Source organism: Triturus cristatus, chromosome 1_2, assembly GCF_964204655.1.
Source record: "Triturus cristatus chromosome 1_2, aTriCri1.1, whole genome shotgun sequence".
NCBI classification, from domain to species: Eukaryota; Metazoa; Chordata; class Amphibia; order Caudata; family Salamandridae; genus Triturus; species Triturus cristatus.
The window spans coordinates 977,523,363-977,538,645 of NC_140580.1; the positions used below are offsets into that span (position 1 = coordinate 977,523,363).

Sequence of the window (15,283 nt, forward strand, 5' to 3'; positions counted from 1 at the left end):
GTTGGATGGAGGTTCTCCAAATCTTTCATTACAGCTTTCTCAAAAGTGAGCAGTTCTATAGGAAGAGTGATATCCGGTGGTATGAAGGTGGATTTCAGTTTTAAACCAGTGTCCCCCTCTTGTGTTTCTCTTGGTTCTTTGTCTTTGAAAAAGACTTGTAGTTTCAGTCTCCTCATAAATTCCTGTATTTCTTTACACAGTAAGAAACTATCCATATTTGCTGTTGGCACAAAACCTAGTCCTTTTTCTAGGACTGAAATCTGTGCTGCTGTTAATGGTTCATCGGTAAGATTCACTACCAGTTTCATTTCTTGCTTGTTGATGCCTTCGTCATGCTCCTGGTTGATACTTTCGCTTGTTCTTCTTCTCTTAATAAAACGTTGAACGACTTCGAGGCTACTCTCAAACAGAGCAAATACAATAAACTAAAAAAAGATACCAGTAGATTCAGTCACGAGAAAATATATCCATATATCAGAGAAGACTACAAACCTCAACAAGAAGTGACCACAGATGATGATTCGTCTGACACCGGTTCCAATAGCTCGGGTCCAACCACGGGAGAAGTCCTAGATATCCGAGTATGAGGAGCAACTATAGACGCCCTAATCAACAAGGACCAAGAGGATGGGGCAATTTTCAAGGGCCAACTATGTATCCTCCGCAATTCTTCGGACCACCCCCATTCCCACATCCTCAAGGGACATATCCACCATGGCACTATCCACCCCAAGAATACTCCTATTTCGACCAAGTTCCTTTTTTAGGAACACGCCAAGGAAGAAACAGAGGAAGGAATCGGAGAGGCAACAACATCCATTGGACACCCAGAGAAGAAGAACAAGCGAAAGTATCAACCAGGAGCATGACGAAGGCATCAACAAGTAAGAAATGAACCTGGTAGTGAATCTTACCGATGAACCATTAACAGCAGCACAGATTTCAGTCCTAGAAAAAGGACTAGGTTTTGTGCCAACAGCAAATATGGATAGTTTCTTACTGTGTAAAGAAATACAGGAATTTATGAGGAGACTGAAACTACAAGTGTTTTTCAAAGACAAAGAACCAAGAGAAACACAAGAGGGGGACACTGGTTTAAAACTGAAATCCACCTTCATACCACCGGATATCACTCTTCCTATAGAACTGCTCACTTTTGAGAAAGCTGTAATGAAAGATTTGGAGAACCTCCATCCAACCACCAATCAGGCTTTCCAGAACATAACCAAAAATGAAAAACAAGCAATACGAGAACTTAATGGCAATCAGAACCTGGTGATAAAACCTGCTGATAAAGGAGGGGCCATAGTTATACAATCTAAAGACCAGTATGACAATGAATGTAAACGTCTACTTCAAGACCCTAGAAATTACAAAATCCTGGATCATGATCCAACAGAAAGGGTTAAAATAAAAATTATGAGCATGGTAGAAGAAGCACTTGCTCATGGATGGATAACGAAAAAAGAAGGAGACTTCCTTATTCAAGAGTCGCCCAGAACACCTTATCTATATACTCTTCCTAAAATACATAAAAAACTAAAAGATCCTCCAGGTCGTCCTATCGTATCTGGTATAGGTTCCATCCTAGAACCAGTTTCGAAATTCGCAGATGCATATTTGAGGCCCATGGTTAAAAAAACATCAACGTACCTGAGAGACACCAAAGACGTTCTTGTGCTACTAGAAGATCTTCCTTTTGATCACGAACACCAACTGCTAATAAGTTGTGATGTTGAAAGTCTGTATACCAGTCTACCGCATACAGAGACTCTAAACATCATTGAGGAAGTCCTCTTTGATACTGATTGGGAGTAACAAACACCTAGAAATATCATCATGGAATGCTGCAATCTAGCACTGAGAGAAAACTTCTTTCAGTACAATGATACCATCTATCTTCCGAAGCACGGGACCAGCATGGGGAGCACCTTCGCTCCCAGTATAGCTGGTCTCTATGTGCATCATCTGGAAACAACAAAGATTCTACATCCCAACAACCCTTTTCATAACCACATCAGTACCTGGAAAAGATACATAGATGACATACTGATCATCTGGGACGGCGATGAGGATACCGCTAATCGATTCATGACTTGGCTTAACTACCAAGATGAATTTCTTAACATTACCAGTACAATTTCTAACAAGGAGTTGATCTTCCTTGACTTGAATATATCACCTAAAGATGGGAGACTATTGACTACGACACACTTCAAAACCACAGCAAAAAATTGTCTTTTACTATATCAGAGTTTTCACCCCAAACATCTGCGAGACAATCTTCCCTATGGACAATTTTTGCGTTTAAGACGCAATTGTACTGAAGTCGATGATTTCAAAATCCAATCAGAAGATCTCAAAGTCAAACTTGCAAAAAGACAGTACCCAAAACGGATCATAGACAAAGCATATAAAAGAGCGCGCAACGATTGCATAGAGAGCCTTCTTGAACCTGCTACACCAAAAGTCAAAGATAAACGACCATTCTGTATCACCACATATAACACCAATTCCAACAAAGTTACCAAAATTGTGAACAAGCATTGGCGTATCCTGAATAGTGGAGGACTTAACCTCCCGAAACCCATTTTTTCACACAGAAGAGGGAGAAGTATTCGCGATATGCTTGTCCACACAAGACCAAGCCATAATGAACCTACAGGCCAATCAACAGCTATGGCAAATATTCAAGGACACCATCCATGTGGAAGATGCAAAGTCTGCTCACTTACCAGCAAGAGTATAAGTATCGCCTTTCTTGATGGTACTAAATGGGAGCAGAGAAAATTCACCACCTGTAACAGTAACAATGTTGTGTATCTTATCACATGTCCCTGTCAACTAGAATATATAGGGATGACTACGCGATGCGTAAAAACAAGAATTGGAGAACATAAAAGCAACATCAGGTGCAAAAGAGGTGCTACTAAAATGGCAGCACACTTCATTGATTTTACCCACACACCAGAAGATATATCACGGACAGTCATTGAACAAGTACCAAATGAAAAGTATCTCTTTGAGAAGGAGCAAAGATGGGTACACCGCCTAAAGACTAATATCACAGGTCTGAATGACAATATTCCGTGGAGTCAGTTGTAACTACAATAAGAAAACCTTTTCTGAGCTATGGAACTAATCCCTCCCATTTTTGAAATTTCCAGAAATTATTATTTTTCATTCATTTATTATTTTTTCAATCATTTTTGTCCTTTAATTTTAAATGATCTTTTCCAATATGCAGTTTGTCCACCACTCATGATAAACCAGGAAATGAAATATGTGGCAATTCATAACTCATTATTTATCTATTTACTATTTTTCACCTCTTTTTCCATAACGGTTTATCTATTACAATGACCGTTTTTCATATGCTTTTTTCCACCATTTGTGGAAAACGATGAAATGATAAATGATAAATTATACATACAGTATTCCACAGACTGATCCGGGACAGCCCCTATCCCAAACCTTCTATGTTCTAGCTTGTAAATTAATGACAAATCATCCACTCGATCACGATCAAGATATCGCTCATTTTTGGATAAAACCCGCAATGAATACGATGTGTCCACAAAAGCGTTTTTTTCCCCGTGTACAAATCCAGGAGGGAAACGATTAGTGAAATGCCACTCTTGAACTTTTATTCAAATTAGACATTACAATCAACCCTTGAGAACGATCGCGTCTCACTGTTCCTTGAAATCCCTCTGTGACAAACCAGGAAGTGATATATCGACTACTTCACTGATCCGCTCCGGGCGGCCATTTTTCAAGTCATTCACGTTCTAGTGGCAACAATTGGTGATTTCACTTTGCAACATTGTTCCAACCTGTCCTTCGTTTTATCATTTTTCATTATTATATATATATAATTCTCGGACTAGAATAGACACCGCTCATTTTTTGACATCCTCTTTTTTACAAAAAAGGATGTGTTCAACCTTCCATTTCTATTCTTTTCATAAACCAGGAAGCAAATTACTGAGTCCTCAACAAGCCCATTCCGGGCGGCCATTTTCTGAAGTCTTTTACGCTCTAGTTCTATCTGAACTTTTTTTCCCGCCTGTTCCCTGCCGATAAAAGCTTCGATATACACTTCCCTGTTGACATCCACGGAGCAACACGGAGGTACATGGAAGCGAGGAATGATCCTGAAAATCGTAAGTTGAGACTTGGCCAAGTCTTTAAACTAGGTCAGGGTGCCTGCTAGCTTGCCGTTTTGCGGCGGTCCTTTTTATTAACTAATGCGATGTTTATTATCCCGCAGTGACTAAACCAGGCACCCTCCCCTCCAGTGTGTGCTCATGAAGCTTGAACATTACGCCTAACTAAAGTATGTACATGGTGAATTTATACAGTTAATGACTGTGGGCGATTACGCCTATTTAATGTATGTAGCTAGTGAATGTACACAGCAGAACATCAGAGTTTTATGTTGTCTCCTGACATCCATTTTTTGTCGTAATTTTGTCGTAAATATATGTATAGTTTGTCTTTGTGTCTAATTACCATTTCCTTTCCATTTCTACAAAAAATTGGGTAGTGAGTTAAAATACCTCACCCACGTTGATATAGAATGAAAAATATATATTTAGAAAAATATATCACGAAAACAAAATGAATTCTAATCAGATAAACCAGAAGTATGGTGATGTGTTAAAACCAATAGCGATAAACTTGTTAGTATTGTTGTTCTCTCCTTTTTTTACAGATACCAATTTGGTCTTATCACTGGGGTCATTGTACCCTTGTTCACAGATCTAAAAAACTTTTAAAGGTCTGGTGTATCAGAATAATAGGCATACAAACCATATTACTAATTCTATTGAGTGCAATAGGGATTACTAATTTTCGGTCCTGATGAGTAAAGCAGTGGGGACTTTTTACGAAACATGTTGACCCAGTAGGTAGCCACAAATTTGTGACACCTCCTACACTCTTCCCCATTTTTAACGCTCCCAGCTAGAGAACTGAATAAAATTGTTTTTTCTACTAGCCAGGGTCCATTTAATTTTTATATCTTACACTAAACCCTAACACTCACATCCCTTCACTACACATAGCCTATCAATTCATAACAACAGTGCTCCCACGTATTCGGAGGTAGTAGCACGCCCCGCCCCGTAGAGGGACGGGAAGACCCCCATGATGAAGCATGACACTTTGGGATTCATAGTGTGTGAGGGGTATTTTAAAAACACATAGTGTTTTCCGTGACATCTCATGGATCACTCTTTTTCACCTTACTTATTATCACTTAAAATTAAAAATAAATAAATATTATTAACTTTCACTTTTAGATAGGGTAGAACCACTTTTGTTTATTACGTCTCTGTCATAGAACAACTAAGTGTCAGTTTTTGAATCATAGCTATACCTCGTCCCTTCTTCTTAATGCGATCCACTCTAAGGATCCCATATTCAGATGGGAGTGCTTGTAAGATGTCAGGCGCAGAAGATTCCTGTAACCATGTTTCGGTGAGAAACAGGACATCTGGCTCTTTTTCTAAAGTGCATTCATATATTTCATTTTTGTGTTTACTCAATGATCTACAGTTAATGAGTAGACATTTCAGGTTATGAACTGTTTGTTTGGTATTCTGTCTAATAGTTAGATTTAGTTTGAACGTGCAGTATGCACACCTCTTTGTTTCTTGTTCTATATCGAGGCTATGTCTGCAATTTGGCATTAACTTTGGTTCCAGTTGATTAAGTTGGTTACTGGAATAGTTAATTTTACTTCCTGGAGAGAAATGGGCAGCCTCTTTTGCCCCTGGTCCTGGTTGGGCACTGACGGGTGCAGACGGGCTTGCCTTTGGTGCGCCGATGGCACGCCCGCTGCGCGTGTCTGCTGCGCGTCCTTATTGTCATCTGCCTTTGTATGCGCGCTAGTCGCGCCACTAGACTTCTACCTTCAGTGAAAGTGTATTAAAAATCCTCCAGCCCCGCCCTCCGCTCAATCGGCACTCTCAGCCGCGGCAAACCAGGACGTATCGGGAACAAAAACAAGGCTAAGTGAAGTATTCAGGCAAGAACAGACTAGATTAAACTAAAGCTAAAAATGTTTGGTGATTTTGTCCCAGAATATTCAATTCGACGATTTTATAAAAGCATTTAAAAAATCATACAACAATTCATGCAATTTTCAGTTATTTGTGTCACTACACGCAGCCTTGTTACCTGCTGCTATCTCTCACGTCCTCATTCTCGTCTGCCTTTGTATGCGCGCTAGTCGCGCCACTAGACCGCTACATTTGTCGTGGGATAAGATTCAGATAAGACAACCCTTCTTCTACCATCTGATCACTCTGGACTTCGCTGGACTTCTTTTGGGCTCAACTTCGTCTCCCTTTCAGTCTGCTGAATCCTCTGTGCCTGTGCACCATACAGGAACCTTCCAAGGCCTATGAGCATTGAAGACACCGGAAGGAATCTACCTTGGAATGAAGGAGTCACTCCCCAGCATTTGCAGGCACCGCAACTTAGTCGACCGGTCTGCTGATCCTGAGCTCCTCCAGACTCTGAAAGGTTCTGCAACACAGGTGGTGGTTTTCCACATTGCCTGATGTCTGCCCTGCCCGCTCCCCAATGAGGCCAGTATGGAGCTGCAATAACCGAACCCTTGTGCACCGCATCAACTTGCAGTTGTAAAGGATTGTTGACTTCCTTCCAAGAAGATCTTCATGATCCAAGTAGCCCTAACCTCGAGCATCTACAGTGACGAGAATCTTGGGCCTCACCACATTGTTTGCATCGTAGCCTGCAGCTTTTGGTGAGCTGCTTGAGGTCCACTCGTGACTCCAGTGCCTCTGGCCTGTGGGTCCATTTGAGGGTCACCATTGCTTCCTATGGGTTCCCTGATTGCTCGGGGCCTGCCCCAACTCCCCTGCCCGTGGTGAGGCCCCTGGACCTTGCTGGTCCCAACGTTGCTGCTTCTGGAGCTCCTGAGATGGTTGCATTTGCCAAGGCTAGTTGGTGCTCTCGCCGGACACCAGCCCCTCAGCACTCGACATCCTTCATGGGACAGCTTGTGCATGGCTCTTGGTTATCCTCAGTGTCGCCTCGTCCTCACAGCTGCAGAGTTAAGGTCCTCATCCCCACTCCTGCAACACCAGACATCGGAGGGCATTCGTACTCCAAGTCCCCTGGTCACTCCTGAGTGACATAGACTCTGTCCTCTCTGCTTGCAGGTAGCTCTCAACTAGAATTCACCTTTGGATTCCACTGGACACTTTCTCCTTCTTCAGCAGTGGCACTTTCCTGAAGTGCTCCATTGGGTTTGACTGCGGTCTCCGACACCACATCACGCGTATGCCCACGGCTTCCATGTTGTAGGTAACGTGGGTACTAGGGTATCCATGGGTGGGGTAGCTCTCCAACCTTCTGTCTTCCACAGGGTTCCTTCAGGGTCTACTGGGAAGGGCCCTTAATCTTTAAAAAACCAACCGCGACTTATACGTAGACTTGTACAGAGCCAGAGGTCGTGTTCCCACATTGCACACGTTCTCCGTGGGGTTCCTATTCACTCACCTTAGGTGGTTCCATGGGTCCCCCGCACTTCTATGTCATCTGCACATTGTCTTAACCCGAATCGTGGTTCTTATACCACTTTCTTAGTATATGGTTTGGTCCCCCCTGGGGTTCACTGTGTATTACGTGTTATTTACTGTGTTTCTTTGCAAACTATTGGGTGCATTGTGCATATTTCTGAGTAGTAGATATTTGTAAGTGTTGCAGAGTATTATATTATAAATACATATTTTTATAAATACCTTGTGTGGTTCTTTATCACTTAATCTATTCTATAAGATTGCGTTCTGGTAAAACAAGCTGCTTTACTCTCCTTCTGGACCAAGCCTGAAGGCTGCTCTCCACAGCTACCACTTAGAGAGCTTGCTAAGGTTGTCTAAGGCCTCTTAAATCACCATAAGGGTTGTCTGGACTGGTACAAGGTGTCCACTTACATAAGTGCACATCATATACCAGGCCAGCTTCTCACAAATGTGATCACAGGCATGGTGGTATGCTGATCCAATATACCAGGCCACCATACTGGTGATGGCATCCATTCATAAAGGTCACACTACCTCATGAATATTAATGAGGTTGTTCAGATTGCGGCTCACCACAATTTGGAATTTTGTAAACTGACCTATTAGTACATAGGTCGGTTCGCAAAATTATTTTCCATTTGAAAAACGTCAGTGCACAATTTGCGATCACTTTTTGCAAATGGAGATTTCATACATCCTTGTCCATGTTGTACAGTAGAATATGAAGTTATAAAACAAGTAAACACGACATGTAACACCAGACAATATGCAGGTGGTAATGAGACAAATACTATAAACCCATAAAAATATTTTTAAAAGGTAGCTGGACTGTCCTGGACTTTCTTGTGAACTTCCACAAAGTCAGTGGTGGGCAGTAACCAGCTCACCCTAAGCCAATTTTCCAATCTGGTGTCATCAGTCAACTTACCTGCCATTGCATGTTGCTAGGCTAATGATGACGTTTTAATTGCCTTCTGTAGGCTTTACAATCCTGATGCTGCTCAAAGGATCCTAGAAGAAGTCTCCAGAACCATAGAACGTTACCCCGTGAACTTCATGGGTGCCCGTATCCTCACTGGATTAGATGAGGGAGCCTACAACTGGATAACTGTCAACTATTTGCTGCATTCCTTCATGTCGGTAAGTCTTGGCTGATAGTAGGGGAGCACCTACCCAATAGGTACCAACCAAAGAAGTCGTGGTTACTGTGTCCAATGGGTAGGTGATGGGATTGGATGTCTGATTCTATTGGGTCTAGAGCTAAAACAGAAGTCAGTTTACATGCAGAGAAGTATGGATGTTAAGCAGATACAAGGATAAATGTGTTGAAGCATAGAAGGAAAGAGTGCCCTATTTTTCGTTATTTTTGTATAGCACCTCTACACACGTGTAATGCCATAATAATGTACACAAAATAATCCCCATTCTTGCACTGCTACTGTTTTCATTATTCCATAAGCATGCAGTGCTGGTGCCATGCAGTACCACGGGGATTTGAAATGAGGTACAAGGATGATTGTGGTGAAGCACAGAAGGAAATAGTGCCCTTTATTTATTTATTTAAAATATTTATAAAGCGCTCTATCACCAAAATGGTATCCTGATGCTATCAGCCTCAACGAAGATGAGAAATACCTGCCCAGACAATGAAGAAGAATACCGAAAGGTAATGAGGGAAGACCGCGTTTTCAGAGTTTTCAGAGCTTTTCTCCTATAGAACTCTCACCACCCATAATGTCATAGTACTGAGCAAAAGACAATCCCTAATATTGTACTGCTGCTGTTTTCATTATTTTATAAACTTGCATTGCTGGTGCAGAGTACCACAGAGATTTGAAATAAGATACAAGGATGAATGTGCATTCTGCAGCACACAGAGAAAGAGGGAAACGCCTCAGAGAATTGTTTTTGTGCAGAAGGGTGTCACTTCCTGCACAAAAACAATCCTGGCTGTAATGCAGGCACCCATGCACCATGATGCAAGGATGCCTGCGTTGGCACTTGACAGCCACAAGTGCTCTAGTGCAGAGGGAGAGCAGGATCGTGTCATATCTTAGTACATATGGTACATTCTTGTCTTCTCCAGTTGACACTAGTAGTCTTATTGAGCTGCGCCAAATATTAGTAAATCTGCCCAAAAATATGTAAGGTCGATATTTGGGTCCTCAATGTTTTTTGTCGATTTTCTTTTCACTGTAATACTGTTTTATAACCATCATTGTTGGATGGCGCATTATGACTGTATAATGTGTAAGGGGGTGTGGCTTAGGAGCCCGATGAGGACGGTCGCGTGAGCTGAGAGCTCCGCGCCGGCCCCACCATTTATCCTGGATGGAGAACTGGGCTGGCTCTCCTATTAGCCTGGGAGAGTGCCAGCAGGTGTGGAGGCCTGCTACGACCAAGATCCAGTGCGTATCGACCCTACGGCACTAATCTGCGGACCCGGGAAGTGTGAGGTCCGGCCTGCGCGAGAGGACAAAATGACGTCCGTGTCGGCTAGCAGGTCCGCTGGGGGGGAAAGGGAGGCGGGGCATGGACGAGCGAGCGATCTGCCCTGGAACGCGACGAGCGCTGCACCCTTGTTGGCGGCCCTGCTCTCCTCTGTGGTGGATGAAGGTAGCGGTAAAGATTCCGGCACTGAGGCCTCTATGTGATCCCGGGAGCGCCCAGTGGCAATGACATGGACGGTCAAAGATGGCGGAGCACTGGGGAAGACGTCACTTTGCCCGGCAGAAGGCCTAGGAGGGCTGGCGGGCACTCCTGCCGCTGAGGTACCTGTGAGAGTGCCCTTACCTCACGACATCGGCATTGGAGACTGGGATCGGCCCATCGGGCCTGGCAGTGAGGGCCTGGGTGACGCTCTCGACTGGCTCCTGCTGGGGTGCTACGCCTGCCTGCTGTGGGGCCCTGATCTCCCCCAACACTGGTGAGAGGGGCGGAGGCCCCAGCGCGACTCTGTGGGAGCCCGACTGAGGGGACACCGGAGGCTGCTGGTGGTGCGGTGCGGGAGGTGGCCGCAGCCTTAGCTGGCAGATTGAGGAGGAGACTTGCTGGGTGCCCTGAGGAAGGTGGACTGCTTCAGCGGAGCCGGCCTCGGGCCTTGGGTCGGCTCCCGGGAATGACGGTGAAGACCTGGTGAAGCGCCGCTGTCTGGTGGGCGAAATAGAGACGGATTGAGGCGGTACCTGCGGAGCCCTAGCACCGGAGGTGGAGGTGAGAGAGTCCGGGAACTAAACGAAGGCCTGGTGGGAGGCGGCCCTGGCGGACCGGGGCGGAGAACCTGCTGGGGCTTGCAGAGACCTACTGTATTGATTTGGGGCTCTTCCTTGGAAACTGCCTACCAGCCCTTCCTCGAGGGGTACGCTGTCTTTTGGGGGCCTTGACCTGGCAGAGCCTGCTGAACTGAGCTGGACACAGGGAGCACTGGTGAGGCGACTGTGCTGTAAGTGGGCCTGGCGGCTTGGACAGCCTTACCCTGGTCATTGGACGGCTGGCTCTATAGCGGACTGATCCGTTGGGCTACTGCGGGGTACAGTAAAGGGACGAGGAACCCCCGGGGGCATGGCGGACGGCGGGGGCTGGTGACCTGGAGAGCCCCCTTCCCCAGGTGAGGGAGGGGCACTCGATTTTTGAGGTGCAGGAGATGCCGAGTGGTGGGAACGAGGCTGGGAACTGATAGCCTGACCATCATGGGGAAACCAAGAAGCCAGCAGGGGGAGCGCACCCGGAGCCGGAGGATGAATCTGTGGAGCAGAGAAAGCAGGACGTGGCCGACTCGCAACCGGAAGGGCTGAAGCAACAACAAGTGAACCGAATCCTCCGAGCTACCACGGACACGAGGGAAGCACTCCAGCAGGACATTGCCCAGGTGTCGCTAGCATTGGGTCTCCTACGGGCGGCTCATGCGAAGCTGGTCGATCGGGTGAAGCAGGCTGAGACCACTTTGGAGGTCCTAGAACCCTCCCAGAAAGCATTGGACGTTCAGATGGGAGAAGTCACTCGCAGGTTACAGGTACTGGAGAGGAGGGCCGAAGATGCCGAAGGGCGTAATAGATGAAACAACATATGGGTGGTGGGCCTTCCGGAAGGTGTGGAGAGGAGCAACATGGTAGACTACCTGGAGCGATGGCAGCGCACTGAAGTTGCTCCGGAGGGCCTGACATCTTTTTATACGCTGGAGAGAGCACATAGGGTGCCGGCCAGACCGTTGGTGTCTGGAAGACCGCCCAGGCCTGTGATGGGCCGTCTACTCCACTATAAGGACAGGGATCTCCTTCTGCATAAGTCAACTACCGCAGGCCCGTATAGAGTTGAAAATAAGAATGTATCGCTTTTGCCAGATTACACTTTCGAAGTGCAGCGCCAGCGTGCCTCGTTTCTGGCGGTCAAGAAGGCCCTCCGTGACGAAGGCATCCAATACTCCCTGATGTTCCCGGCTCACTTGAGAGTGATGCTGGATGGCAAGACGTTCTTTCACAAGGATCCTGAGGAGGCATGGAGCTGGTTGGAATCCTACCGTTCAGGGTTGGGCGAGGCAGGCGGTGGTACAGTACGGACGGGGAAGGAGAGATCGGCAGCGCTGCAGGCTGTGACGGAGATATCCCCAGTGACCGGAACGTTGCTGATGGGTGCAACGGAATCCGAAAAAGGGTCAGCTGGGACTGGTTCTGATGGGACGGATGAGGGGAGTGTTCCTCTGCCACACGTCACACTAGGGACTGCAGACGAGATCGTTGATGTCTGAACTTGTACAGTAATTTATGGAACCAGTAGAAGGGGTTGGCTGACCCTGCTGTTTCTGCCCTTGGGGAGGTAATCGGGGGGGAGCTGCAGTTGTGCTGACTTTGACAGGGGGGCGTTAATACTGAGCAGTTGCCCGTGCCTGGGGGCCCTCCCGAAGGTATTGAAGTCTCTCTCATAGTGGGGTTTGGCGTTTTGACTCTATGAGACTGCAGACCAGATCCTCTTGACACCAGGACTCCCCCCTTAGCTTCGCTCTCTGAGTGAATCCCTGGTAGTTACCAGAGGGACTGTTAGTGGATAGTTTGGATGGGTGCTAGCTGTTTAGATCCTGTTCTGGGGAGAGGTGGTTGGGTGAGTTTGGGGGTTATTTTTGGGGTAGTTAGAGCCACCGGTGTGCCAATGCGGGGAGTGCAGTTTTGGAAGAGTGACAGTCAGCATAATGGGGACATCACCTGAGTTCAAATGCATTACATGAAATGTGTGGGGATGCATACGATGTTGAGACGCCAAAAGATAGTGGATCCTATGGGGAGATTCGTGGCTGTTCTGGGGCGTTTGGATGGGCGGGATGTGACATTATGTAGTGTGTATGCCCCTAATGTGGAACAGGCAACCTATTTTGCTCAATTATCAGGAAAATTGGTGCCTTATTTGACAGGCCCAGTGATATTGGGAGGTGATTTCAACTCTATCACAGATATTGAGATGGATAGGTTGCACCCGCCACTGCCACAGCCACCTATACATAGAATCTCGAAACTCCGACGGGATTGGCAGGCTGAGTGTGGGTTGATAGACACATGGCATGCGCAACACATGGGGGAGCGGGATTATTCTTATTTCACCGCCCTACATGACTTGCATGTGCGATTGGATGCCATATTGTGCACCCCGGATGTTCATGCGATGGTAAGACAGTGAATACTTGGTGAGGATGATATCGGATCACAATCCGCTGTTACTGGCGTTGCACTGGTCCCGAGGGAGGCCTGCAATTCCTACCTGGCAATTACGCCCAGAGTCTCTGGAGGACCCAGAATTCCGTACGGAGGTTCAGGAGGGTATATAGAGCAGTGTTTCACCGAGAATGAAGGTACAGCTTCGAGTTTGGCCCTGGAATGGGACGCCTTTAAGGTGGTGGTGCAGGGCCTACGTATTGCTAAGACGGCGGGTGTGCGGAAAACGCTTTTGCAGGATATAGAGAGGGAAGAACTGCGACTGCGTCAGGCCAAAAAAGCCCACCCTGAGAATCCAGGGGTGCAGATCGAGGTCTTGGTCGCGAGAGAGGGAGTGGCGGTGCAAGTGGAAAGGTTGCGCTACTTTGACTAGAAAGCGTATTTGGTGCGGGCGCATGCGGAGAGGGATAAGACGGTTGGCCAACCCGACCCCAAGGGGTACACCCATCCTGGCCTTGACCTCCCCTGAGGGTGTACCGGAGTATTCCCTGCGGGGGATTAATGGGATGTTCTTGGAATACTATACGGATCTATACGAGAGTAAGCTGCAGGCGACGGGTGATGGGTTAGAGGAATTCTTAGCTGAGGTGCCACTGCCACGCCTCGAGGAGGACCAGGCGGACACGCTGGGGCGGGAGATTACAGTGGGTGAAATACGTAGTGCGATAAAATATATGGCACGCAAGAAAACACCAGGGGCTGATGGCTTACCGATAGAATTTTACTTGACGTACGTTGATCTCTTGTCCCCTAGGCTGCTGGCGGTATATCGGGAGGCCCGGGACCTGGGTTTGTTGAAACCGGGAAAAGATCCCTTGACTAGGTCAGCCTATCGCCCATTATCAATGTTAACAACTGATTATAAAATATTGAGTAGGATTCTCGCGTCCCGGCTCCTTCCCTATATGGCTCAACTGGTCCATACCGACCAGGCGAGCTTTATCCCGAAACGCACTACGGCGACTTATGTGAGACGCCTTCTCCAAATACTAGGGGAGGATCACAGCGAGACCTCAACTGCAGCGGTTCTCTCTGTAGACATCGAAAAGGCTTTTGATAGCCTAGAGTGGCCATATTTGTTCCGGATCCTTCACGCGTTTGGCCTTGGGGAATCCTTTGCGGGGTGGACAGAGATACTTTACCGCTCGGCGACGGCACGGGTACGGACGGGTGTGACGATTTCCTCCTCTTGTAAGGTAGAACGGGGCACAAGGCAGGGATGCCAGCTCTCTCCGTTATTGTTTGCCTTAGCCATTGAACCTTTGGCCTCCCATGCCAGGTTGGAGAGGCATTACTCTGGATTGGACCTCCGCAAGGATATGCAGTTTATCTCCCTATATTCGGACGATTTGCTAATTGTTCTCGCTAATACGCCAACAGCCTTGGTGGGTGCGAGGCAATTGCTTCATGCGTTTGGACGATACTCGGGGCTGGGCGTAAACTGGGCAAAGACTTGCTTGTTTCCTGTGGTTCCGACTGAGGTGAACCCTTCCCAGGTGGCGGGCATTCGCTGGGAACCCCGATGTTTGCCTTATTTAGGCATGCATATTTATCATTCCCCAGAGGATTTACTAAAGGGTAATTTGGGTCGGGCCATTAAGAGGCCTTAGGGGTTGCTTTGCATTTTGGAGCACGTTGCCGCTATCGGTGGCAGGCCGGGTGGCGCTCCTGAAGATGGTGGCGCTCCCTCGTTTATTGTATTATTTCCGTACACTACCAGTTTGGGTGCCGGGCTCTGTGTTCCGACAGCTCCGCTCCATGGCTGGGAGGTTTCTCTGGGGGGCCAGCAGACGGCGGGTTGCGATGGCTACAATGATACGTCCGAGAGCCGACGGGGGTATGGAAGTGCCGGACTTTGAGTGGTACTATTTGGCAGTGCAGCTCCAGTGGCTCACTCAAGCTGTGGCTCGGGAGTTTGGAGGCCCAGACGGTCCCGAGGGACAATGGTTCCCAAGATACATATTGTCCTTTATAGTACTTCAGCAGAAGATGCACCTTGAGCCGCTTACTAATGAAAAACGGATG

The 15,283-nt window shown here is 47.0% G+C and overlaps 1 protein-coding gene across 3 annotated transcripts in view; it reads left to right on the forward strand.

Annotated features, from left to right (window-relative positions):
- Positions 1-15,283, forward strand: part of LOC146868496 (ectonucleoside triphosphate diphosphohydrolase 8-like) — a 539,122-nt gene that overhangs the window by 365,016 nt on the left and 158,823 nt on the right. For all 3 annotated transcript variants that reach the window (XM_085610637.1, XM_085610629.1, XM_085610646.1), the window contains one exon: positions 8,540-8,699. In XM_085610637.1, the coding sequence (XP_085466763.1) occupies positions 8,540-8,699 (160 nt within the window). The remainder of the gene's footprint in view (positions 1-8,539; positions 8,700-15,283) is intronic.